General features: G+C 40.7%; 1 protein-coding gene across 1 annotated transcript in view; it reads left to right on the top strand.

Annotated features, from left to right (window-relative positions):
- Positions 1-1,759: 1,759 nt before the first annotated feature.
- ITGA4 (integrin subunit alpha 4) overlaps positions 1,760-26,194 on the top strand; it is a 40,132-nt gene continuing 15,697 nt past the window's right edge. Inside the window, exons 1-15 of the mRNA XM_056348116.1 lie at positions 1,760-2,690; positions 2,796-2,917; positions 9,868-9,974; positions 10,070-10,199; positions 11,497-11,564; positions 12,175-12,304; positions 15,789-15,874; positions 16,208-16,267; positions 16,358-16,495; positions 17,498-17,609; positions 20,651-20,745; positions 21,074-21,164; positions 22,522-22,567; positions 22,952-23,106; positions 25,076-25,230. Coding sequence (XP_056204091.1) covers positions 2,506-2,690; positions 2,796-2,917; positions 9,868-9,974; positions 10,070-10,199; positions 11,497-11,564; positions 12,175-12,304; positions 15,789-15,874; positions 16,208-16,267; positions 16,358-16,495; positions 17,498-17,609; positions 20,651-20,745; positions 21,074-21,164; positions 22,522-22,567; positions 22,952-23,106; positions 25,076-25,230 — 1,680 coding nt within the window. The 5' untranslated portion in view covers positions 1,760-2,505. The remainder of the gene's footprint in view (positions 2,691-2,795; positions 2,918-9,867; positions 9,975-10,069; positions 10,200-11,496; positions 11,565-12,174; positions 12,305-15,788; positions 15,875-16,207; positions 16,268-16,357; positions 16,496-17,497; positions 17,610-20,650; positions 20,746-21,073; positions 21,165-22,521; positions 22,568-22,951; positions 23,107-25,075; positions 25,231-26,194) is intronic.

Here is a 26,194-nt window from a genome sequence, read left to right as displayed (position 1 = left end):
AGGAGCCACTAGAGCAGAGATTCTACAAAGTCCTTGTAACTTTCAGCAGTATTGTCCTTCCCCAGACTCTCCCACCAATACTGGCCTCAAGAGACTATAATTTGTCTCTGCATACCATAAGCAGCTTGCCCACATTTACCCCTTGCCTATGTGACACTCATTGATAAGTACACCACCAAGTATGAGGAACAAGTCATCTAATCAAGGGTGAGGGTGGGGTTCTCACAAATGCTTAGAAATACAGCTGCCAAGAGATTTCTCAGTGGCCATCACATGGTTCCTGCATCAGCTATTTGCAAAATTATATGCTTAAGACTGGTCTTGAGAGAGAGCAGAAAGAACAGGGTTGTTTAGAACATAAAATTGCAAGGGAAAAGGAGTCTGGGATACTGTTCCCTTCTCCATCATTGAAGGGATAGAGCTTTGTGTCCATTTTTGTGAATAAGAAATGAACCCAGGAATTGTAATGATCTTTTGGAGAAAAGTCTGAAAGTCCCCCAAAACTGGCTAAGTGGTCAGGGTGGTGGTGAAACAGCGTTATGGTTTCCCACCAACTAAACCACCACTTAGCATTTCAGTTTTGAATCATGCTTGTTTTGCTGCTTTCAGAATGATGGTGAAAACTTCTTGACTGGTAGAAATGCAGATTCACAGCTGCTGTTGATTGTTTGTAACTCCTTTGATGTCAGTAGTTGGAAGCAAGATGAATCGCAGCTGAGGAGCTGTTTAACTCCTTTACACGAAACAGTCACTGCTCCACATCAGTGTGCTCCAGGGAAGCCCTCTGGTTCTAGAGATGAGGGCTCAAAAAAAGATACGCTGCTAACTGACAAACTGTCAGATCTTGCAATGTGCTGATCTTATTCCAGGGCCTACACATCTGCGTGCAGTTAGGATGGCAAGATGTGTCGCTCCTGCATTGCCTCAGTATCCTGTACTTGTAGTTGCTCAGCCTTTTCCAGAAGCGTTAAACCTCTGGGGTTTATTTTTTTATTATTATTTATTTATTTATTTTTAGTGTTTACACTTCCAGAAGTGTAAAAACAACTGAATGGAAATGAAAGGGGGTTTTATTTCAAGAAGATTAAAATGCCATATTCTCAGTTTCCATTAGGGGATGGTACTCTATCTAATCTCACAGTTATTTCTAATATGTATAATATTTGATAGTTGAAATGATACTGGATTTGTCTTCCAGATCTTTAGTCCAAACTAATGTTTGTAACTAAACTTTTCATTATGAAGAAGTGCCTATGTTCTTGTTCCTCTGGCTCAAAACACCGTTATACATAGGTTATCTGTATTCATGGATTATCATAGCAGCAGGGAAGCCCTGGTATTCAAGGGACTTTAGCAGGCAAGGTCTGCAGGTAGAATTAAGAGCCTTTATTTTAGTATGCATGCAATTAAGTACAAGCTAAATCAAGAGTCGGTGACTGACTTCTGAAAACGCACACAGTAAAGCTCCTCACAAAGATAAAGGGAGACTTTTCGAGGCCTGCTAAATACCAGATCCCTTGCACGATGCTCAGGTTTTGCTTTGCTCCTATGCTGTCTGGAGAACATAACTTTGTCAGCATCTGAAGAACTCAAAAGGAACATGAAAAAGTTACTCTTAAATGAGTAAAAGGTGATGTGGGGTTGTTCTGATTTCCCCCCATGCAGAAGGAAGGTCCCCAGCAGTGAGCAGTTTTGCGCAGCATGGGTAGGCTGGGCTCAGGACTGTCCTCTGCTGCCAGGGCGCTGCTTTCAGGGCGCAAATACCCCCCCACCGGGGGGGTGAGGAAGACCCCTCAGTGCAACGACGGCAGGAAGGCTTACAGCACAGGGGTTATTGGGGGTTTTTTCCCACATCTGAAAGGAGAACGCAAGTCTCGCCACACAGTTTCCCTCCCAGGAGACGGGTCCGCGCTTGGCGGGAGCTGCCCGGCCGCTGCTCAGGGGAGCCGGGAACCGAGCGAACCGGGCCCGGTGCGGTGGGAAGGCCGGCGGGCGGTTTTAGGGAAAGCCTGCTGGCTCTCCTGCCCCCGCCGCCGCCAAAGCGCCCGCCACGCCTCCGGGCAGGTGTACCGCGCCGAGGTGAGGTGAGGGGGGCCGGCTCCCTCGCCGTCCCCGCGGGCGGTGGGATGGCTGCATCCCGCAAAGCCGAGCCCTGCCCGGGGATACGGGGTCCCGCGGGCCGTGCCCCCTTCTGCAGCAGCCCCGTGGGCGCGGACTGGGCGGGGAGAAACCCGACCCCCTGCGCCGGGGAAGGGAGAGGGGCTGCTGCTGCGCGGGAGGAGGCGGCGCGGGCGTGCGACTCCCCCATCCGGAGGGGACACCCCCACCCGGGCTGCGGGGAGGCCGCCCGGCCCGGCCCGCCGGTAGCAGAAGGCAGCGCAGGGCGCGGGGTGCGCCGTCCCGGGGCAGGGCAGGGCTGGGGCAAGGGCGCGGCGCGGAGCCGGGTAGCGGAGCGAGGCAGGAAGCCGGCGCCGGGCGCCCGTCTGCCTGTGGCCGGCCGGAGCCATGCGGAGCTGCGGGAGAGCGAGGGGGGCTGCGGGCTGGGCCGCCCCGTGGCTCCTGCTGTGGCAGTGCCTGCCGACGGCGCGGCCCTACAACCTGGACACTCAGCACCCGCTGCTCTTCCGGGGGGGCAACGGGACCCTCTTCGGGTACTCGGTTCTTCTGCACCGCCACGGCGAGGAGAGCTGGTGAGTCCGCGGCCGGGCCGCCCCCGGGGGGACACGTTTCCCCTTCCGCGCCTTCTCCCGGCGCCGACGGCCGCGGCCCCTCACGCTGCCGTCTCTGCCCCGCAGGCTCGTGGCGGGCGCGCCCCGGGCCAGCTGGCCCGCCAACAGCTCGGTGGTCAGCCCCGGGGCCATTTTCCGGTGCCGGATCGGGAGGAACCCCCGCGGGCGGTGCGAGCAGCTCCAGCTGGGTGAGTCGGCGGCGGGGCGCGGGCGGGCACCCCCGGCGCTGGGCCGCGGAGGGGTCGGGGGGCGGCGGGACAGGACGGGACGGACGGTGCGGGGAGGGCCGCGCGCCCCGCGCCGCCTCTGCCGCCGCCTTCAAGCAGACGGGCTGGGGGCGGCTGCTCCTGGGCTTTTCCTTGTTACACTGGCGTCCATCTCTCACTGAAGGGCGAGATCAGCGCTGTTGCCGCAGAGCAGCAACGGCGGCACCTTTTTTTTTTTCGGTAGGCAGAAACCAAATGCCCGAAAACCTAATTTAGAGAAGTTGTGCGTGCCGGCAGCCGCTCCCGCAGTTTGCTTTCGCACCTTTTCAGCACCGAGTTAAGAAGCCTCGGGAGAGCTGCGGCCTGTGTCGTGCTTCTCAGCAGAAAGCTAGTTAGTTGGGCATTCAGAGCAGAGGGCAGATGCAATTAGCTCAGGGATGGGGGGGTGTGGGTGGGTTGGAGGTACGTGCCTAAATAGTCTTTCCTGCAAAGCCTTCTTTGTAGAAGCCACCCGAAAGTAACTCCGAACCAGTCCTCTTGTGCATGGGGTCACCCTGCTTCCACATTTGTTGAAAAATTGAGTTTCAGGGAACAAAGCTATCTTTGACTGAATCATTTTTTCCAGCTCCTGCATTTAACCTAACTCCTCTCTGCCTCCCCAGTCCCCATGCGTGGGAGATGTAGCTGGATGCACTTATCCCATTTCCAACCATTTGATACTTGGCAGAAAGGAGAACATGTTGCAGCAGGTCACTGTCATTGTGCATAAATTGCTTTGGACTCTCTGCTTGACCTCCTTGCACAGTGCTGTTCATTCTATCCCTATGCTATGCACAGGAAGCTTCCCGAACTTTCTATCCTTCTGTGACTGAGACCATCCGATCCGTTACCACTGTGAGCTTGCCGCCCAGTAAGGATAAGAAGCGCGGGAAAGGGTTTTCAAAATACTTGAAACAAAGCAATAGCACGCCATGGACTGATGGGCTTTCAGGGCAGAGCGCAGCCTTCTGTGACAAAAATGCTAAAACAATTATTTCTCTACACATCTATGCATAACACATAGAACTGGCAGGTTCTATCCATTTTTTTCCTACAGATAGAAATAAGAGTTATTTTTTATAAGCTACAAAAAATAAAGGGGTATCTTTACATGTAGCCACACAAGGCAAAGACAAGCAGTTGCTCATGGAAATAATGGCACTTAAACTTATTCCAGCCCACGTAGGGTTTTTTTTTTCCTTTTTCTGAGTAATTTCATTCCAATATTAGACCTATTGAAAAACAATACATAACAAAGAGCTTTTTTCTCCAACTGCTTGTCTGTAAGAGGAGGCTTGCAGAAGTCAAGTAAGTCAGCTAAAGTGGTGCAATAGCGTATGCTAAGAGGCAATAAACCCCTGCTCCTGCGTTCGAGGTAAAAATAGTCCTTCACTGTGTGGGCGAAGGGAAGGAGGGGAAGGGTAGAAAGTTTCAGGTTCTTTGAAAGCTACGTGCATTTGCAGTACTTCGCAATTTATTCAGTTACGCAGTGGAGAAACAAAAGCTCTAACACAGTTAACTTGATGGGCTTTTCCTCAGTAGCTTAGGGGATTATAAATTAAATGATGCAACAGATGAATGAAAATGTTTATGTGGTTCCAAAGGCTTAATTTAACCCAGCTTCTGTTCCCGGGTTTAGAGGCCGCCGTTTACTCAGTGGTGCTTACTGTCTTGTTCCGCACTTTTAAAAATAGTGATACAGCTAGAGATTTTTGCAAAATGTTTGTTTCCCTTAGTGCTAAATGACATCTTTACATCACTAAGGTACTTCTACAGTGTTCCTGAAGTTCAATAGGTACTGGAAAGAAGTGCTCTATTGTTAAACAGGTCAGTGAGGTCAATGAAGAAGCCAAAGGCAGCTGTGGTGCATGGGATGTAAATGAAGTAGGATGGTATCTGAGGTTTGTTAAGCCTCTGCCATCCTGCCGAGCCTCACAGAAATACACAAGGGAACTTGCAATTGCAAAGCTGAACTTAATTATCTCTTGTCTAACTCATTCAGGCTGTCAGCAACTTTTGGACGTAATGTTTTTATCCACGCTGTGTCTTTTGGTCAGTGGCCTCCTCGTTCTGCTTGGATTATTGCCAGTGACCAGTTTGGGTTCTGATCTCGTAGAATAGCGTAATTTCCTTTGAAAAATGTGCGTGGATATGTTACGTTGCTGGGAAAGGCAAATTGAGAAATAACTATTTCTGTCTTCCTCTTAAATACTTGAATTCACATTTCTTTCAGTAAAAGAATCTTTGAGGTAACAAGTTTCTAATTATGAGTCATAGAAATGTAGAAGTGACAAGAGGCAATAGCAATGGGTTTATCCAAATGTTGGGCCTCTAATAAGTGGATGTGAATTACTTAGAGACATAAATATGCTAAAACACTCTGTTGCTATTTTTCACTAAAGTGGCCTTGAAACTGCCATGACTAATTAATGAAGGATTCATGCACAATTAGGAAGACTCTGATCACACAAAACTGCTGTTGTATTTTTTATGTCACACGTTCCTATCTGCTCCCTCAGTAGAGAAAGAGTTGCTGGGAATAGTCCTGTGCTGCAGTCATCCCAGCATCTGGAAATAACTCATCCAGCATTCTTTAGAGAATTTTAATGTTGTTCAAGGTGTTGCAGAGGCCTGGGTCTGGTTTAAAAGCTGAGAGGAGACATGAGATACACTAGGAAATCTTTGTCTTCCCAGCACCTCACTGGCGCTTTTTAAGTCTCTCTCCAGTTGCTAAATAGAGGAGTCATGTTTTGAGAGTTTCTTTTCTAGTTCTAGTACTTCTGTCAATGGTGTCAAGTATTCTAGACTGCTGATTATTTTTTTTTTTTTGTCTTTGGGGTATTTTTAAACGATTACTTACATTAGATGCAGAGACTTGTAATCAGGCTCTAGGCACAAATACAAAATACAGTGCTCCAGGTTTATTATTTGGAGCACTAGGTGTCTGTCTTCTAATCTTTTGAATTTCAAACCCTTGCCCATGTCAGTCTGGGGTAGTCATAAATTGTTGCAGAACTTGCACAAAGTTCTTTAGATGTTTTGACCTGTTACGTTTTGGACTTGCAAAACATTATAGAAATTCTTCAACAAAATTGCTCTCAGATTTGAAACAGAGTGATTTACTAGCTAAAAATACAGGAAACAATTTATAAAAGTTACCATATAGTCCAGGAGCGGGAAGTTTTAAGTACAAATGTACACAGTAAATTCAGTACATATTGTTTCATAAGGCCAGAAAGCTCTGCCTGCAGTTCCAGCCTTCCACTCTTTAAGTCCCTGCTACAATTAACCTCTGAACAAATTGCCCTCTAGCTCCCCCAGCTGAATCATTACAATGGAAAAGTGAACAGTTAATGGCTTTCCCCAGAAGGCTGAGCTGTATTTGTTCAACTTTTTATTTCAGTAAGTTTTGCCTTTGGTAGATTGGCTTTTTGATCTCACTCGCATTGCTCATACCCTGCCAGTGATCTCCTTTGAAATAGCCATAGTATTCCAAAGGAGACAGGACCTTCTGGACCTAGGTCTGTTAAAGAGTTATGGAAACAGCTGGCATTTAACTAAAATGTTTTGGGTAGTATTGGTTTGAAGGACATAAGAGGGGTAAGACCTGTGAAATCTGTGAAAAGAGAAAAGATTGCCTTGGATGAATGAAAAAAAGAGTTTGATGAGGCCCTGACATCTAGGAGCAGGGTATCAGAAGGCTTGTCATCTTTGCAGTTGACTTCATAGTTTGAATCAATTAGCAATAGGACCAGAGGAGTTCTAGGGGGATGAATAGGATCGTGGGAGGCTGTTGGACATGGAAAGCACTGGAGCAAGTTATATAAAACTGGTTTCTCAGATGACATTGCAAACATCTGTATCGGAGTCCTTGAGGCCAAAGCTAGAAGTGGCTTTATAAGTTGTGACCTTATTTGTATGCGATTGTGCTGTTTTTGTGGATGTGTGCAGCGGGGATTATAGCAGAAGTGTATCTTCCAGCTGTGTAATGTACACAGGCTGGGCAATTACTTATCTCTCGGTGACTTTATGACAGTGCCTGCTCCTTTTCCCTGAGGCAACCAAGCTGCTGTGTCCTCTTGAGTTTATGCAGTGTTGCTCTATTGCTTGTGCAGATTATAGCATTTTCTCTTCTCATTCAGTAAAGCTTTCACAATGTCATACACTGAGCAGGGGCTCATCATGGCGTCTGGGATGTCAGGCCCTTGCTTCTCTTACCCACAAAGGCCTATCGTTTTCAATGAATACTTGCCAGGCAGAGAAAGTAAGGAGATGTAAGACAGCAGGTCAGCAGAGGGCCAAAGTGAACCTGAATCAAGAAGGTATGCTGGAGCCGAGGAAAAGGGGAGTACAATTGAAGGAGCATGAAGGAATGATGGTGCTTTTTCTTGTTATGGACCTCTGAAATAGGCCCAGGAATGAAGCACTGAGATGAGCGAAACTTACTTGTATGTCTCATGTCATCTTTGTTTGGTCTTATTTGACTTATTGACAGAAAGTTTCAGAAAACCTCTTGAGACCTAAATTTATGACACCGGTCTTTTCCACTTCTTCCATTTCCTGCAAAACCACAAACCCTATAAAGCAAACCCAAGGTAAGTTATTGTCGTAAGGAAGGCATTGCTAGAATGGAGTTACCAAAAGTGCCTTTTGTGATTCAAAGGAGGATTAATTCTTACAAGTGGGAGTGTAATGGAACTTTGTTTCTGAGGAGATTTCAATCAGATTAACATGCTCTGTAATTCATGCAAACCATGGAAATGTCTCCCTCAGGAAGTGAGGAGTTCTATGTGACATAAGTCTAAAAATGAATTCCAAACATGTGTCTGAAAATGATATATATTCAGTACATGGAAGTTCACATCACTGACATTAGCCAAGTAGGAGAATTCAGAAGCTTATCACTTAAATCTCTGTAACTGACAACCTGCAGAACAATCAACTTTTTTTTCTGTTTTTTTCAAGTAGCACATTTTACTTTGTGCTTGTCTTGGGGTAAAAGCTTGCATGGTTTTAATTACTGTTCCTCAGGTGACCTACAGGAATTGTTAAATTACAGTAAAATAAAACTCTTGGCTCAAAGACAATTGAATATCATGTTATTATGAGTGCTAAGGCTGGTTCCTATTTACTTAAATTCTGCATACTATTTCCTTGATGTCTTAGGGAAAGGCACATGGGGGAGGAAGTAGTAAATAGATGAAGGAGGGTCAGATGTCTCTTGACCCTGTGAAGGGTGTTTTGGAAACAGGTAGAGTACACCTGTGGTTTGCAGGGTGTGGCATCCTCTCTGCAGTATGGTGACTGATTCCACACTGCACTACTCTGGTCTGTCCATCAGAGCAGGGAGAAAGCGTGATGTTTGGAAGAAGTGGAGAGATAGTATGGGAAGAAGAAGAAATGAAGGCTCCAGCAGTTTATTCAGATAAATGTCAATTTATAGGCCTGTCGCAAAACAGCAGGGAACAAGCTCTGAAGTAGGGATGGTTGTTGGGTTTTATTCCTACAAATGCCACCCCTGATGTTATCTTACCATGTGATAAAGAATTGTCTTGATTCCATTAATCTGGCATTTTCTCTCAAAAAGCCCATGACATTCTAGCTATAAAATCATTTAAGTCAGTGTTGATTGTGAGAATATATGTAGCAAAGCCCACATTCATTCATCTTTCTCCTGGCTACTGAGTTGACTAGATGTATCCTTTATTCTGTTTCCATATTTAGTCAATATTGTGCAGTTGTTTGTGCTGTAAAAGAAATTGAAGAAGTCTGCTAAATTAGAAGTGTATTTATTTAAACTCTGTAATGCATAGGACAGTAATAAATCTTAGCTCTGATGTGAGTACAGTTTTGCCAGGGTGGGGGGTTTATTTATTTTCCCTCTCAGACAATGTCTGGGTCAGCACTGGTGCCCTGGGTCTGTGCTGGCACCATCTTCTGGGTGACTCCAACCCTTTAAACATCAAAAGTTTCGGGTTCACCAGTCACTGCATTGAATCTGGGGAAGTCTTAGGAATTATGCAAAAGTGATTGTTCAAACGATGTGATGCATTTCCTTATTTTGTAAGAAGCTTTTTCATAAACTGTGTCATGCTGGTGCATAGAAAATACTGGTTCAGTAATTTTCTTAATGTTTATTCATATGAACATCTTACAGATTAAAAGCTTGCTTTATATAACTTGGAATACTTTTAAATTTGTAGCTTCTCCTCACCATGGGTATTGCTACTGCTTTCTAGAAGGAAGCAGGTATTTGCTAACTTGGCAATACTGTAGCCTTTTGGTGGGGTTAGATGAAATTTCACTAGGTTTTAAAAACTAACTCTCCTTAAGGACAAAAACAAAGAGGTACTGCTAAATAATTGCAACAGTGCAAGGGCATGCATACACAATGATCTGACATCCCCACTAGGGATTGCAGTTATACACCCTTTATTTGATAGACATTTACAGTAGAGATCATTTTGAGGTCTGCTACCAGTAGATACTTAGCTGGAGAGATGCTTGCATCAGGCTAGAGTTAGGTAGCCTCACGGTATTACTTGTGTTTCTTATGAACTTTCAGGCTGAAGAACACTTGCAAAGCCAGCCCTTCACCACAATGAGCTTAATGTTACTTTTGGTCTTAATTTCGATAATGACAGAGAAGCCAGTCCTCACTGCCAACCTATCATGTTCAGAACCGGAATGCTCCCTTTGGCTACGTGCAATCATACCTTTGTTTGGGAAGAAAGTAAAAAGTCTACATGGCCTCTGTAAGACAGAGATAGAGGTCAGATCAACCAAACCTGAGTTACTGTAGTCTCCCTATAGAGTTCTTGGGTGCTTCTGTTACCCCCCACATGGCCCTTCAGCTTGTCCCCCTGTTCAGAGTGGTGGTCTTTGTGTTCTAGGCAACCCCAGTGGAGAGCGCTGTGGGAAGACTTGTTTGGAAGAGCGTGATAATCAGTGGCTGGGTGTCAGCTTATCAAGGCAGCCAAAAGAAAATGGATCTGTCGTTGTATGTATTAACCGCTGGAGCTGCATGTCTGTGCATCAGACGGCCTTCACTTTTCTTATGCTTCTGTGTCAAACATCTTGTTTTTTTATTGGTAGGCTTGTGGACATAGATGGAAAAATATCTTTTACATAAAAAATGAACACAAACTCCCATATGGTATTTGTTTCGCCATCTCTTCTGATTTTCGAACTGAACTGAGCAGAAGAATATGCCCATGCTATATAGGTAAGCAGAAGGCTTGGGCCCTCTATAGAAATGGTAATGTACAGAATTGCATGGTGCAGTTTGTGAAGAGCAGGCTTTCTGCAGCCAAAGGTTTGAAGATTGAGTGCTGATGATACGAGTCTAACTTATGATGTGAATTTGTTAGCAAGATGTTAATCACTTCATAGAAAAGCTGCCTTCAACAGGTAAAAGGAATAGTTTAAATAGGGCGTCAAGATACTTGCTCCTTGGACTGGATCACCGGAGGATGTGTGCTCCTCAAAAAAAGGCCGGTAGAGGACATCTGTCCTTCCTTTACTCTGTCATTTGCTTGCTCTGCTCAGGAGAGTGCTTCCCAGCAGAGCAGCACTAATGCCTGTAAATGACTGTTGCTGCCTGCTCCTTAGCCTTTGATCCAAAGCTGCTGTAGTTCCTTGACACGGGGTGTGTGTCCCTGTTTCTCACTTGCCTCCTGCCAAGGCCACTGCTGTGGCGTGAGACCTTCAGTGTTCCTTCCTCAGAGGACTTTAGGAGCAGAGTAAGGGTCAAGACCTGAAGTTATAAACAAGTCTATCCCTACCTTCCTTTCATACCTACATCCCATCCAGGGGAACAATCTCATGACCCTGCCCCTTGCCAAAGCAGGGATGAGCTGACGATCAGGCCTTTCTGTGCAGACTGATAAAGTCACGCCATCAAACGTCCTGCTGCTGGCTTTGGGAGATGTTTACGAGCATTGATGAAATCATGCATTTATCTTTGGTGACTTTTTAAGTCAACAACTGTATGGATGAGATGAAGGGAACCCTGTTGGGAGGCAGTTAGCAAAGAACAGCAGGAAAACAGAACTGGGAGAGTTGGATGTAACAACAGCTGCTAAGGGTGTCTAAAGTAGCCATAGCACAAGCACTAGTGGAGCATCAGGGCAACTCCTATCAGGATACGTAAGCCTGTCAGTCAGATTACACCTGAATTATACAGAGCGGGAGAGAAGCTTATCTAGCTGTGCTGCTCAAACTATTTGTGCTATTTCATTCACAGAACAATTTAAAAATAAAAGTAGAGTCTTTAAAGTCATAAGATTTTAAAGGCAGCTGTGATCAAGTGATCCATAGTGCTCTGAGTTCTTTACAATATTATATTGAAGCTAAAGGCTATATAGGGAATCCAGTGATTTTAATTGTATTGCAGAACTGAAAACCAACATTGTTTTGGTTTGGGTTTTTTTTAACTTGTCTCAACTTCTGTTTAAGACCTGGTAAAAAGTTCTGAAACTGTGTGCTGCTTATTCTTTTTAATATTTCTTGCCCATCCCCAGATCATGTGCGAAAGTTTGGAGAAAACCATGGGTCATGCCAGGCTGGAATGTCAAGTTTTTACATTGAGGTGTGTATTAAAGATACCAAATTTATACTTATTTATACATATATATATACATAAAAGTGTATATGTAAATGCAAACATTAACGCTGTCTTTTATTGTGGGAGGATAAAAACAGACTTTTCTCATTTCTTTTTAATTGAATCTTGATAAGACATGAATACTTTTACACCTTGTTTAATCCGAAGTTACTTTTCATCTGGAAAAAGAGCATGAATTTAATAGAGTATGTAGTTTTATTAGTCTCTTTAAAGTAGTGTTTAATGTAACTTTAACACTAAAAACGCTTATCTTCTTGCTTTCAGAGTAATGTTCTGTATTATTTAATCTCCATTTCACCCTAAGGTTATGATTTCTAAAAAACTCTTTTGAGAAGACAGTATCCTGTTTGTTGCTCTCTTAAGTTGTTCACAGCTGAAAGTTTTTAATAAACATATTTTTAGAAAGGCTGAAAAATGTGATCTAGTGGTAATCCTCCAGTACTGAGCCAGATGCATCTCCAGTAGAATTTCATTGAATTCACAGGGGTTCTAAAGAAAAGTGTTTGGCTTGTTTTGCTTATTTTCATGAAAATTTAAATATGAATAACATGGCTTTCTTTTGTTTTTCTTTTAGGACTTAATTATAATGGGAGCCCCTGGATCATTTTATTGGACTGGTTCTGTTTTTGTATACAATACAACTGCAAATACAATCCATGCTTATACAGATTCAAATAACCAAGTGAAATTTGGCAGTTATCTAGGTACTTAAAAGTATTTAATACTCTACAAAATTATAAGCCAAATAATTAGCTAAATAGCTGATCTCAAAGTGTTTATCAGTGCTTGCTTTATTAATCACAGAAGCAACGGTTCTCAAGATGTGTTCTGATTTTTTTAACATCAGAATTCAAGTCGTTTTGTTTCCTGTCTGTTCTTTATACATGGAAGCTTCTCATCTCTCCACTGAGTTTCTATCATTTTTTGATTTAAAAAGTAGAGAGATGCTTCTGGTTAGCAATGGTTTACACTTCACTGTTAAGTCTGAAATGCTGCCAAGGGCTTTCATAGCAAAAGACATAATGGTTTCACGTGTAACAAACTTTGTATTTCTGTTACAGTGAAAACAAGTCTCAGTTACATTGTCAATAAGGGGAAGTGTCCTATGACCTTAGGAGACAGACCTACCTCCAATTGTGTTTTTTTATAGGTTTGAGTCTTTGTTGGTTTTGGTTTTTTTTCTGTTCCGACTATATCTTTGTCAGGATACATGGGAAGGCAAATCTTATCTACAAATGTCTGCAAAAACAGCCATGAGGCTCCTACTCAAGTACCAATATCCAAATAGTTAGCTGAATTTAGTGCTAGAACTTGCAGGTGTTTATGCCAAGAGCTGTCAGCAGCTTTAGTTTTCTCACTACACACTAAGAAAAGCTTATTTGTCCTTCTTGAACTCCTGAGCAAGAATATTTTTGCCTGTGACCATTGGTTTTTGCATTTTCCCTTTCATAGATCTGGTTCACGTGGATAAACATTTCCTGTTTATTATTTCACTTCTTTTGACAGTAGGAAGCAGGTATACATTATGAAATAACTGTTATGAAATACAAAGTGGCTAACACTTCAGAATTCAGTACTGAGCCTTGCAAAGGCTGCAGTTGGGCTCTGTGGGAAACTCAAGCAAAAGAGACACTGGCTGGTAAAAGGTGGTCAGATACCCAGATCACTATGGTTATTTGTCCTTTTATAGGACAAACGAAAAACTTCAGAGAATGCTTGTTCCAGCTTCTCAGTAACAATCAGCAGAAAAAATATTGCACCTGTCTGGGGAAAAAAATAGCTTATTCCGGATTTCTGCTCCTACAAGTATAAGAGTGAGAATTTCTGTAATGAATGAGTCAATTCGTTAATAGCCAAAAGCCAGATACAGGCAAACAGGTAAAAGCTTGCATAAGGACTTTGCTGGGGAGGGTGCAGGGAAGGCCATTGCATGCATGTGTGGTTTCTTCTAGTTTACTTGGCCACCTAGGACCTGAGATCAGCTGGAGTTTGCTTTGCAAATACTTCTCCAGTGACCTGGTGCAACTGCAACAGCCAGAATGGTAGCTCAGCAGACTACTCTAAACTTGCCCTTTCTACAGTCAAGTATAGAAAGGAACCATTAGCTCACCTGTGTGTGTCTATAGTAGCAGCTGTGATGAACCTGAAATTTTGTGTTGTTCCATGCTACTTAAACCTCTGCTTTGTTCCCTCATAATAATACATAATGTGGTTGAAAGGATGTAAAGGTACCTTCTTTCCCCTCCCTCAGCTTCTGCTGTTCTATCCCATCCTTGGCATTGTTTAAGGCCAAAATCTATTTAGAGTTAATTCTGTTACCAGAGACTTTTATTTTATTTTATGTTAAATCTGAGTTTGCTTCTCCCTTAAATAATGAACAAAAGTATCTTTTCCATGTGGTGGAACTATATTGTGACCTGACTATAATTCAAGCACATGACTAGGCATAATTATCTACTTACATTGTCCTTCTTGCAGGGATAGTTGGTTTCTTTATTTACATATTTTCATTAAACTGTCAAAGAGTGAATTAAAAATTAGAGATTGCAGGAATAGTGTGCAAAAGTATTGTAACATTTTCTGTAAGTTGGAAGAAACAAAGCTGTTTTAAGTACCAGACAATTAAAAGAAAAAAGATGGAAAGAGAAGCTGGTAATACATAACTTTTGGTAGTATTTCCTTGACTACTTCAGAGTGTCTTAGAGAGTAATAACCGACTTCTTTAAAAAAATTAGATAAATGTCAGTCTTTCAAATCAGCTGAGCTTGGTGAAAGAGTAGTCATAGGCACTGAACAAACTGCCTTAAAGAAATCACAAAGTAATTGACAGTTTCTTTTAGGAATCTGAGAACTGCAAATTACGTTTCAGAAAAATGAATAACTTTAGTAATGGCAAAGAGGAGAGAAGTCTGGGGTTGGAAATAAAATTTCATTTGACTATGCGTTTAAATTTACAATGTCAATTATGTGATTTCCCAGGGCCACACCCACCTGTAGTATTTTTATACCACAATAAAAATGAGGGCTATCTGATTACTGTACTTTTGTGTGTGTGTGTGTGTTTGGCTTTTTGGTTTTTTGTTGTTGTTAAAAATCAAAAAAGATCATTAGAATTACTGATGTTTACACTTCAGCAAAACCAAAATAAATAGAAGATAAAGGTCAGAGGAGGTAAATTAAGTTTCATCCACTTAAGCTTAATTTTTTGTTGAGTAAGTAAAAACTAGGTGTTGACCTTTAAATGATAAATTGCCTTGTTCACCTCTTCTGGCTTAAAATATGAAAAGAAAAAGCTGGCTTAATGAGAACTTGAATTCTAGACACTTATCTTCACAGATGAAAGATTTAAGGCTCATTTTCATCTGATCCAAGATGATTTTTCCTTTTTTCCTGCATGCTGTGAAAATCAACATTGATTCAGTAAATGCAAGAGTAACGGAATATGTTAACTGTCTTCGCTGTTTCAACTTAGCTATAATGTATTCTGGAAGAAGCAAGCATGACTTGTGTAGCTATAGATTAAGGTGTTACTCTTCAGTTTGCAATTCTCTGGCTGGATGTCTGTCACCAAAATATGGTCCTATTTGTTTAGAGGTGTCTCCACATACAGCAGTACTTTGTTACGTAGATTCATTTTAAAAAGCTGATGCAATGGTTTCTTATTACATAATCAAGCTTTTGCTCCAGTTTATTTCTGGCATTTTCATATGTGCGTGTGTATGTATATGTGCACATGCATATAAGTAGCGCTACATTTCATTATTTCTTTGCAGCCCAGTTACAATAGTCAGGGTAACAGTTGAATTGGGTGTTTCCACGTTGCACTGTATGGAGCTTTGATTGGGTTTATTTGTATTACAATATGGACTCACTGAGCAAGTGCATTATATGCATTTGCAGAAGGTGTTTGCAATTTATTTTATTGTCTTTTAGAGTATGGAAGGTAATTGAGATCCTGGGAAGAAATGAGTGTTTCTGACACATTTTTCTGCTTGCTGTGTCTTACTGTTTGTGTCGATGTTTTGCTTGTATTTCAAAATCTTTATTTTCTGTTTTCATTGCTAACTTGCATGAGGTCTGAGTGTCAGACAATAATTTGTGGTGTTGACAGCTTTTGTACGTCATGCTCCCTTTCTTTTTTCTTTATATAGCATTTTCAGTATTGATTAGTGCGTTTTTAATTTACAGGATACTCTGTTGGAGCTGGACATTTTCTGACACCAGCCAGTACAGAAGTAATTGGAGGGGCTCCCCAACAGGAGCAGACTGGTAAAGTAAGAGATTGTCTATACTCTTGGTTTGAAGAATATACCCCTGCATACCCACCCATGTTTTTCCTATTTAGATTAACGTTTTAAAGACAAGTATTGGATAGATATGATTTCTCCTGGGGAGAAAAGTTAAAGGAATGAGGGAAGATAGTCAACATAACGTTGCTGTGAACTGTGGCGTTAAAGAAGGGAACAGATAGGAAATAGTAAATAGCTGTATCTTGTGATATTGTGTGTTGCTTTGCTGATTCTTTAGCACATGCTCTAGAGAAAGCATAGGGAAGTATTTCAGATTACAGTTTACTGAACTCCACTTACATTTTCTTTTCATTTTAGGCATACATCTTTAGCATTGATAAACAACTAAATATTCTGTTTGAAATGAGGGGTAAAAAGGTAAATCTTTCATACTACTTTTCTGCACCTTAGAACTTCCAGCATGTCTTCGTCAAAATTAAACTAATGTGATTTCTTGTTTGCACACAGCTTGGCTCTTACTTTGGAGCTGCAGTTTGTGCTGTAGACCTGAATTCAGATGGCCTCTCAGACTTGCTAGTTGGTGCTCCAATGCAAAGTACCATCAGAGAAGAAGGAAGAGTTTACGTGTATATCAATTCAGGTTCTGTAAGTATTTTCTCTTAAAAATGCATGATAACACAGTCATTGTAGTATAACAAGCTAAGAAGAGATTTCCTCTCTCTTATCATACAGTATCAACTGTAGAACCGTGATGACAGTCCCAGCAGCACTGTGCAGCATACCTGCAAAGGCTAACTGTGTAAACTGTAATGGCATCATTACTTACACTAGTGTTAGAACTGAGGACAGACTGATTTTGTTTCATTGTAACTTCAGGTGGTGACAGCTTGGCGCTACAGACTCTTTGCAGGCTCTTCCATTATCATGCTCACCACTGAGCTGGCATGTGAACAGCAACTTACTTAGCACTTTGGAAACAAACCAGGAGTGAAGAATTTGTGTGCAGTTAGTGGTAGCAGTCAGGAAAGAGACTAGTAGTCCTCAGTTTGGCAAATAAAGTAACAGGACAGTTCATGCATTAGAATTTCCTTTTATTCTTTTTAAGGATCAGAAGTGAAAGTGCAATCACTATTTTTTGTATGCAATTGAATTTATCTGGCTTTGTAAATTTTATTTTTGTATCTTATTTCCCTTCCTTCCTCTTTGCACCAATGTATTTTTATTCTCCTATATAAGCTTGCAATTAACATTCCCTTAACATGTTTTCCTTGCAGATAACTATATCACTCCAGGATACCTGCAACTAACTAAGGCCCAAACAATAGCTCTGAAGCATCTACTGTTACTACTTTTTTAGCAAATATGGTTTTCTCAGAGCCATAAGCCCCCGTATTCTGATACAAGTTTGCTGCTGTTTGCAGGTGTCTGCTATGGGAACACATTGCTGTTCTCTAAAGAACCACTTTCTTACTCTTTATTATTCTTACACTAAATACTGTTAAATATCTTTGATAATGCTCTCTTCTGCACCAAGTTGTTCAGCAGGATTACATATTGGCATCTAAAGTAGTTCTAATATTTTGACTAATATTCCAAGTCACCTGGAAGATGCTCTGTTAATGAGCTGTTGACTCTCTTTTCCTTCAGGAGGCAAAGATGGTAGAACTGAACATAGAGCTCAGTGGGAGTGACTCATATGCAGCCAGGTTTGGAGAGTCCATAGCCAGTCTAGGAGACATAGATAACGATGGGTTTGGAGGTAAGTATATAAAGAAAACCTCTTGGGTTTAATTCTCTCTGAGCATTGAACTGTTAGAATATACAGAAGGATTATGAAAGTCTGAGAATACTTTCAGCTGGTGACTTGACCTTTCTTTTCTACACCACTGGTTTGAAATACAGCTTTTTCACAGTCATTGATGTGTAATACCAAGAGATTATTTTCTGTCACTTTAACAAAGAGTATGAGCATAAGGTAATAACATCATCTGTAACTTAGGCTGCTGGACCTCAAGTGGAATCCCTAATCCTGTTTTAGACATGTGAGACAATGGTTGGAGAAGACTCTGGCAATTTTGTAACATCATAAATAAAAATCACACGTTGAGCCAAGATCTGCTTCCGTGTCACCAACAGGAAATACTAAACACATGGCGATACCGAAAACAACCTGCAAGGTGGAAGGCTTGAGGGACTGCTTCCCAGTCAGGCTTTTAGGTGCCTCATGAGTTGCCTAGCATGGGCTCCCAGAGCAATGGGAGAGCACAGGGAAGGACTTTAATGGCCATGCCCCAGTAGTGAATTCAAAATGTTAATGAGGCTCGGAGGGACCTTTTTCTTCCTGTTGTCTATACAGGAGCATCTGTTTCAGCCACCTATAGTTAGATGCCTAAACAGAAACGGAGAATATCCTCCCTCCCTGTCCCATCACCCAGGCTGAAACACCCTCTCTAAATATGGTGAGATATGTGTGGAAGTTTCCACTGATGTTGTTTGGGTGGAAGCAGCTCAGAGGGCAGAGACATTCAGTCTCTAGACTTTTGTCTAACTTCCATAATGAGCATTAAAGTAATAGAGACCAAAAAGAGAATGCCATGTGAAAGTTGGAGATAAAAGGTATTTTAGTTACAGAAAACAGATGAAAGGATGTAAGATGTGTCATAACACCCAGAATGACTCACACGACCTTCTACTTCTCTTCTGCTTCCAGTCAGACTGCCTGAAATCTATTTGCTGCAGAAAGCCCTATGGTTTACTGCTCTCAGCTTCTTTCCTTCTAAGACCATTCACCAGCTGTCCAGGTAGCCTGCAAAAACACAGCCAACTGGGAGGCCTCCAGCTAGTCTGAAGACAAGCAGAAGGGATGCGGCCCAGTGCTTCATTCATCTTGTCGTGTTTTCGAGCAAATAGGAATGGCCAGTATTCCTGTCTGAAACAGTGGCGTGTGCTCCCCTCCAGCAGAAGGACAGGCATAGGGACAGGATAAAAACGTGACAGATGTTTTCTGCTGTTAAAAAATTCATAGATGGTTTCAGTTTTTCCATCATCAAAACCTGGACTGTATGCAGGGAGCTAATATCCTTTGTGCAAGAGCTGTCAGCTTTTTCTGGGCTGCATCTTTACCATGGCCATATCTCTCTTCATACTTCTGAATTACCCATTTTATTTGCAGCTATGATCCAGGGTTCTCCTTTCACTCTTCTCTTTGCTTTGTGTTCTTGGTCCTGTTCCGTAACCTGCAAAGCTTGGAATGGTCATTCTTTTGTTATCTGGTTTCCTTTTCCTTAAAGTAGTGTTTTCCAACCTACACCCCACCCCTTTGGTATCTGTTCCTCCAACTGTTGTTAAATCTTGTTTCTCCTGTTTTGCATTACCTTCACAATTTTATAAACAAGTTTTCAGGTTTTGCCCCCAAGCATTTGCAAACTGTAAAGGAAATCCATGTACAAATTGTAGGGCTGAGGAACAGAGCAATAAAATCAAATCAATAGCAGCAAAGCAATGTAGGTGTATGAGACGCAATGTCAAATGGGCATTCTAAAACTGCAGGGGGAGGCAGAGCAAACAAGTGGATTGGCTTTTGAAGGGAGCAAAAACGTTGAAAAGTGGAGGCAGTACTGGGAGTGGTGGTAGGAAAAGAAATCTTGTAAGAAAAACAGCTGGAAGAAAAATATAAAGAGAAATGGGGTGTTAGAAACCATTTGTCTGTAGTAAGTAATAAAAAAGCCCAGCAGAGACAACTTCTTCAATGATCTAAACCATCAGTATCAGCCCTGTGAAGATAGTGGTGTGCGTGTTGTAGAATCTGACCTCCTTAAGAACATATGAGTAATTTTAATTAACACAACTTGACTGTCCTATTTTCATCTCACCAATAGAGAGACATAACATATTTTATGTGCTTTAGACACCAAAGTATGGATTTAATCAATATGGATTCAATCAGAGAATTGTTCAGGAAAGCTAGATCGTCAGAGCGCTTCTTTTCTTGTGATTTTGGTTTGGTGCAGCATACAGTATTTCCGATTTGCAGATGGTTCAGTTTTGCTTACTTGCAAACGAAAGTTTACAATTACTAATTTGTACTAGTGACTTTCCAGATGATGTAATTAATCTCCCCCTCCCTCTCTCCCTCCCTCCCTCCACGTTTTGGTTAATAACCTCCAGCTATTTGAACCATGGAGCTTTTTGGTAAGGGCTATTGAGGGTGGGTGGGTTGGTTTGTTGTGTGTCACCACACCCCTCTGGGATTAAATCTTCTAGGCATAAAACATACCCCTTCGTACAAACAAGATACCTTCATTTTCTTGTTAAATGCCTGTTTAAGCCTGTTATCAGATGCTGAGCACATTTCATAGAAGAATAAATGGTTCTTTTCAGGTGGCAGAGTACCTTGTGTGATTTAATCCATGTGGGAATAGCAGAATGCAAGAAAAACATCATAGTTCCATAAATACAAGGCACTTTTTATTATTTTATTTTTTTTTTTAGAAAACCGTGATAATTTGGCTATTCTCCATGATAACCTCTTAAGGGTCAAAGTCGGTATTGGTATGAACAGACTTTGTCTTGAGCAGAACTGCTGTATTTGGTCCTTGTTTTCCAGAAACATAGTACTTAAGGCATTGGGTCAGATTTCTGAGCTGGTTTGTACTGTTCCCATTTGTTTTATATCTATCTTCAGCACTTTCAGTTCATTCATGTAAACTTGGTCTGGCATTGCATGCATCACAACTTGGATATCTTTAACTCTTCCTTGTGTCCTAGTCAACTGATTTCTGTTAAATTGTTTTTCCACAGATGTAGCAATTGGGGCTCCACAAGAAGATAATCTAAAAGGGGTTATTTATATATATAATGGCAGGGAAGATGGAATAACACCGTCATTTTCACAGGTACACTTTTTCAATGAAAAATAATAAATGCAGAAAATCCTTGAGTTTAAATTTGAGAGGGTTTTCCCTTTAATGCTAAGACCATCTGGGGTACTTTAAAAGACTTCAGAAATTTTTTACATAGTCTGTGATTTCCAGTCAGATAGGGTTTATGGGATATAACATTTGCAGTAATTGAGGAATATTATTTTCAGAGGTATACTTTCACAGGTAAGCATGTAACTGCCTTCAGCAGCAGGGTGGTTGTGCTAACATTTTTCATTGGAAACTGTAACTCAAAGATTAGCTTTCCAAGAATAATTTTGTCTTCTGGTTTTTTCCTCCTCAGAGAATACAAGGACATCAAGTCAGTAATTCTTTAAGCATGTTTGGACAATCCATAGCAAGTGGTGTTGATGCAGATAACAATGGTTATCAAGGTAGATTAAACAATTCTGTTTATTTTTCATTTTTCAAAGAGTAGAGATTTATATAGAACAGTTGTACTACTTGTTACTTTTAAGAGAAGCAAAATTTGTTGTTATGATGACATGTCACATCTTGCATTTTGGGAAGGAAAAAAAAAAAAAGATGTAAACCTGAGGCCAAGCAGTCAGTTTTCAGAGTCCTCTATTATTTAAGGACTGAGAAGGATATAATAGTAAGATTGTAGTGCACAAGAGGAAGAAAAATATAATTTTAATTTTTACGTCAGCCATCTCATCTGCTAATGTCACAGTGAGCTAGTTTGGGCACTGGAAGCACGTTTGTTGTCAAGACTAGCATGCTAACCTAAAAATCTTACTGGTCTTCACATAGTCTGGATTTTGCCAGGAGTCACCGAGTTCCTTGACTCTCAGTCTGTGTGAACATTACATTAACCTGACTCAGGGCTCACAGCAGTGGATTAAGGCTGTTGTGGAGTTCTTGTGTGCATGACACAGAAGTGCTAATTTGGTGCAAAACAGCTTAGCTGGTTCCAAGTATATACTCATTGTTTTATACATATTGTCAAAATATATTGACATTTTGCAGATAGGTGTTCTGCCAGGTCAGGTGTTGTTGCCTGTTGTGCCCCTGTGGGTGTAAAAGCAGAAAGTTTTCATGAATTACATGTTGTATGCTCTGGCTATGTCAACAGAAAAAGTTACCCAGGTTAATCTGTAATGCTGGGCTAAGAAGTGGTGTACAAGTAGTCTGCTGTCAGGTCACCTGTTGTTTACTGATTTGGGAGTCACATCCTCAGAGCCTTACATCTTTACTCATTTGACAGTTCACTTTTGCTACCTCATTTGAGAGGTATATATACGGTGTGTATTTTTTGCCTTATTGCATTAATATTTTTCAGTTTGGAATAAATTTAATACGTTTTTTCTATCTATATGTGTAATTCCATACATATATAACAGTTACATATAACTGAATTGCTTATGTATATGTGCACGTGTATAGCAATATTGAATATTTGGATTAAAAAGAAGGCAAGTACCTCCTATTTAGCTAACTCATCTTTCAGTATCAGCCTTTGAAATGTGGACTAGAAATCAAATTGTCACATTACCAATATCTGCAAGTCCAGCAAATTAGCACGCAGTGTTAATGGAAAGTGGGCAATATTTGAGGAATCATCTCCTAGACAGAGAACACCTTTGAATATCATTAGCATATGCCTCCTAATAAATAAAGGGCAAATGGTGTTTTAATGCTGTCCAAAAGGTGAATATGCTACAAAATGCTTGTACCTGAGGAGTAATTCCTATAGACAAATTATGATTATTGATCTAATTTTTTGTACAGATGTAGCAGTTGGTGCGTTTCTCTCGGATTCTGCTGTGGTGCTGAGGTGAGTGCGCTACACTTCAGTGCTTTTAAAGACCATACAATTTAACTGTATTTTTAAATGCAATTTAATAAAACTCAGTAGTATATTTTAACCTCATGGTATTTTTCTTGGGTGTCTTGAACTTCAGTCATTAGGCTCTAGAATGCTCTACAACTGAAACATTTAAGTAAATGCCTTTAAGAAAAAGAAAATACCATTCTAAAACTTCTTGAGCCAACAAATAATGTGCATACAGCTATTTGGATTCTGAAAAGTGCAGATAGCTTAAAAAATTATAATTATAAAATATAAAAATAGATTCCATCAGAAATTGTTAGATTCTGCAGAGATTCTATAAGCTGTATCTGAGGTGTTTTGTGAACAGCCACTTTTTTCCATTCTTAGAACAAAACCAGTGATAATTGTTGAAGCTTCTTTAAAACATCCTAATTCAATAAATCGAACTAATTTGAACTGCATGGAAAATGACCAGCCTTCCATCTGTATGAATTTGAAGATATGCTTTACCTATACAGGACGAGAGGTACCTGGTTATATTGGTAAGCTACCTGGAAAAAATTCTAGTATATGTATTAATTTTAAATGCACCTATTTACAGACTAATGCTGTTGCCATTTAGCGGACCATTATTCTGAGTTCAGTATAAAATGAAAAATTAAAAAAATGGAATTTTTTTAAGCTCATAATTACCCTATAACATCGAGCCATTACACTTGTATTCAGTTTAGAATAACAGCACATCCCTGTTACACGTGTAACCAGAGTTACATGGCCTCAAAGAGATAGTCACATTAAAAAGGTGAGGTACTGTGAGGATGAAGGTAGTAGAACTCCAAGTTGTCTATTGCATCAACGATGTAATCTAAAGTTTTGATGGTAACAAGTTTAGACAAAGACCAATTTTTAGCTAGCTAGCTGGGTTGTGACGCTAAGTAGTTTAGCTGAGGCTGTGCACAACCACTTAGTAGTATCTTCACGTGGGTTTTGCAGCGGTACTAAAACAGTACCATCATAGATAGGATAATTCCAGTACCTGAATTACCTTACCTAACAGTGGTGTGATTTGATTCACACTCATACTTTTGAACTACGTTGTAATGGTGCCATTTTAGATGGTGCCTTTCATAGCATCATCATAATCTGTCATTTTGATAGGTTTTTAAATGAGGTAGCATGCTGTTAGGATTGACAAAGAAATAGAGTGCACTTATTCTGTGAATGCTTTCATTTACGTAGTTGTCCAGGGACCATATTCTGTTTTGCACAGGGCCCAACAGGAGTGTCTTGTCAAATTGTCTGAACTTTCCACATGCAAATGTCGGGTTGTTGCTTTGCAATTAGGTAGGAATTAATGGGCTGTGAGTGTCTTTTCTTAATGTAGAATCAAATGGATTATTCAGCATGATATTCAGATGTCCTTTAAAAGCAGTCCTCCCAGACATGGACCAAACCATAGGGGAGTGCTGTAGGATGCAGTCTTCTGCTTAGCAATATAGAAAAGACGTTCCCTTCATAAAGCCATGGATCGTAAAGACCACTGTGGAACATGATGTCAAAGAGAGGGAGTCCCATCACAATTACTGAAAAATACATCTTGTATTTTATTTTATATAATGCATATTTTGTTTTTGGCAAAAACTGGTATGGCTTGAAGCAATATCTATTGGAGGGAGTATTCATGGTGAGCTTATTTTAAATAATTCACTGTCTAAATTTGACTGTATTGCCTGGGTGCTTTTAACTTTCCTGTCACGTTCTCTATGTAAACCGCAAACAGCCCTGCAAATACGTGACGGGTAAAATTAAATTGCTTACATCTTCTGTATGAGAGTATACAGTATCCTTCAGGAACACATTATGAAGAACACATTCAACAATGAACTGTGAAGTTCCAAGTTCAGATCTTTTGAAATTCATGCTTGTTGTGAAAGATGAGCAGTTGGACTGGATTACCCTTGCTGAATTTGTATATTAAACTTTTCAACTAAAATAGGAAAGATTACAGGAAATTCTAGATACCCTGACTCAACTTTTGGCAGAGCTTAAAAAGTACTAGATCCGTGATGGTCTGAAACTTATTTGAAATTTGTTATCATAGCAATTCATGCTAACTTAAATGGAAACAAACCTGTGAAGTTAAATAATATTTGTCAGTGTCTGTTGACTTACCTGTTTGTTGAAATTTTATGTCAGCCCTCTAAGTAACTGAAGCAGGTTTTCTTTAAATAGATTCTGGTAGAAAACTATAAATACGACTCGACAAAACTGTCCTTGATGTAAAAGCATGTATCAGGGACCAGTCATGATGCAATCAATTTTCAGAGGGCTAGAAGCTTTCGTTAGGTATGGATTTATGTCAGAGAATTTTTAGGCGCAGCATTTCAAAATGGATATTTTGGAATATACTTAAGGAAGTGAGTCAGAAGAAGTAATTTCTATCATAATTTCATGAAAATTTTATCCCTTAAAGTTTTGTGACTTTTATTTTTCTTGGGTTTTATTTGGCAGTACTGCTTTATAATTTGAGTGTTGATGTGAACAGAAAAGTGGATACACAAGCAAGATTTTATTTTTCTTCCAATGGAACATCTGATACAGTCTCAGGGAATGTAAAGATATACAGCAAGAATACTTCCTGCAAAGATCATCTAGCATTTATGAGGGTAATGTAATTTTCAATATGTATTGCCCTGTAAATCCTTTGTTCTTCTTCGAAAAGCACACCTGCTGCAAAAGAACCTGTTTGTTTACAATTGCATGACATCATTTTGGAAGTAAGACATTACCTGTGGAAGTTACAAACACAAATATATTTTAATTTTGATGCTTTCTCAGCTTTCTGTGGGGAAGTGAGTGGGTCCGCCATCTCATGTTGGTGAGAATGTGCATAATAATAATAAACACAGTAGTGAAGTAGGACATGAGCACTCTTGACACTTTTTCACCCATTTTTTATGGTTGACTTGGGGTGGTTTGGAGCAACCAAGAAGATACAGTATAACATATATTTTCTGCTGAACATTTCTGATGGAACTTTCTTACATACTCCATAATGCAAAATCTTTAAACTTGTAATTACACAGAGAAAACATTTATTATGGGTTTTTTTATTTGTAACTATTTCAGATAATACGTGTATGGTCTTGGTCCCCTTTTTTACTGTGAGTAGATGAGGTAGACTCACCTGGTAAGAAAAGAACCCATTCCTGATCCATAGGAAGTGAAATGAAGATGATTGTTACAAGAGAGTTTGTGGTTCGACGTTTGTAGTGTTGGCTGGTTTGTGAGTTTGTTGTAAGGAGCCAAAAACTAGCAGGGTGAGAAGAAGAACGCTTGCTTGGAATTGTTTGACTTTTTTCCTCCAAAGGATGCAGCACTCACAAAGGGGAATACTCAGAGAATCAAGAGGTGGAAATAGGGTAGGAAAAGCGCTTGCGAGAGTTCCATGAATGAATTTAGAGCTGAACAATATGATGAAGAAAGCGCACCGTGCTGAGGAAGTGATCTCTCTACTCCTCTGCTCACGAAAGTGAAGCCTGCACAGACAGGTCTTTCTCCTGGACATATCAGCCTGAATCCTGGACCAGATTAGTAGCGAACGTGGTTACAGTTCTCTGTCTGTGAAGG

Source organism: Falco biarmicus, chromosome 8 (genome assembly GCF_023638135.1).
Source record: "Falco biarmicus isolate bFalBia1 chromosome 8, bFalBia1.pri, whole genome shotgun sequence".
NCBI lineage: Eukaryota > Metazoa > Chordata > Aves > Falconiformes > Falconidae > Falco > Falco biarmicus.
Note: the sequence above shows the minus strand (reverse complement) of the source record. Positions and strands in the feature narration are given on the sequence as shown.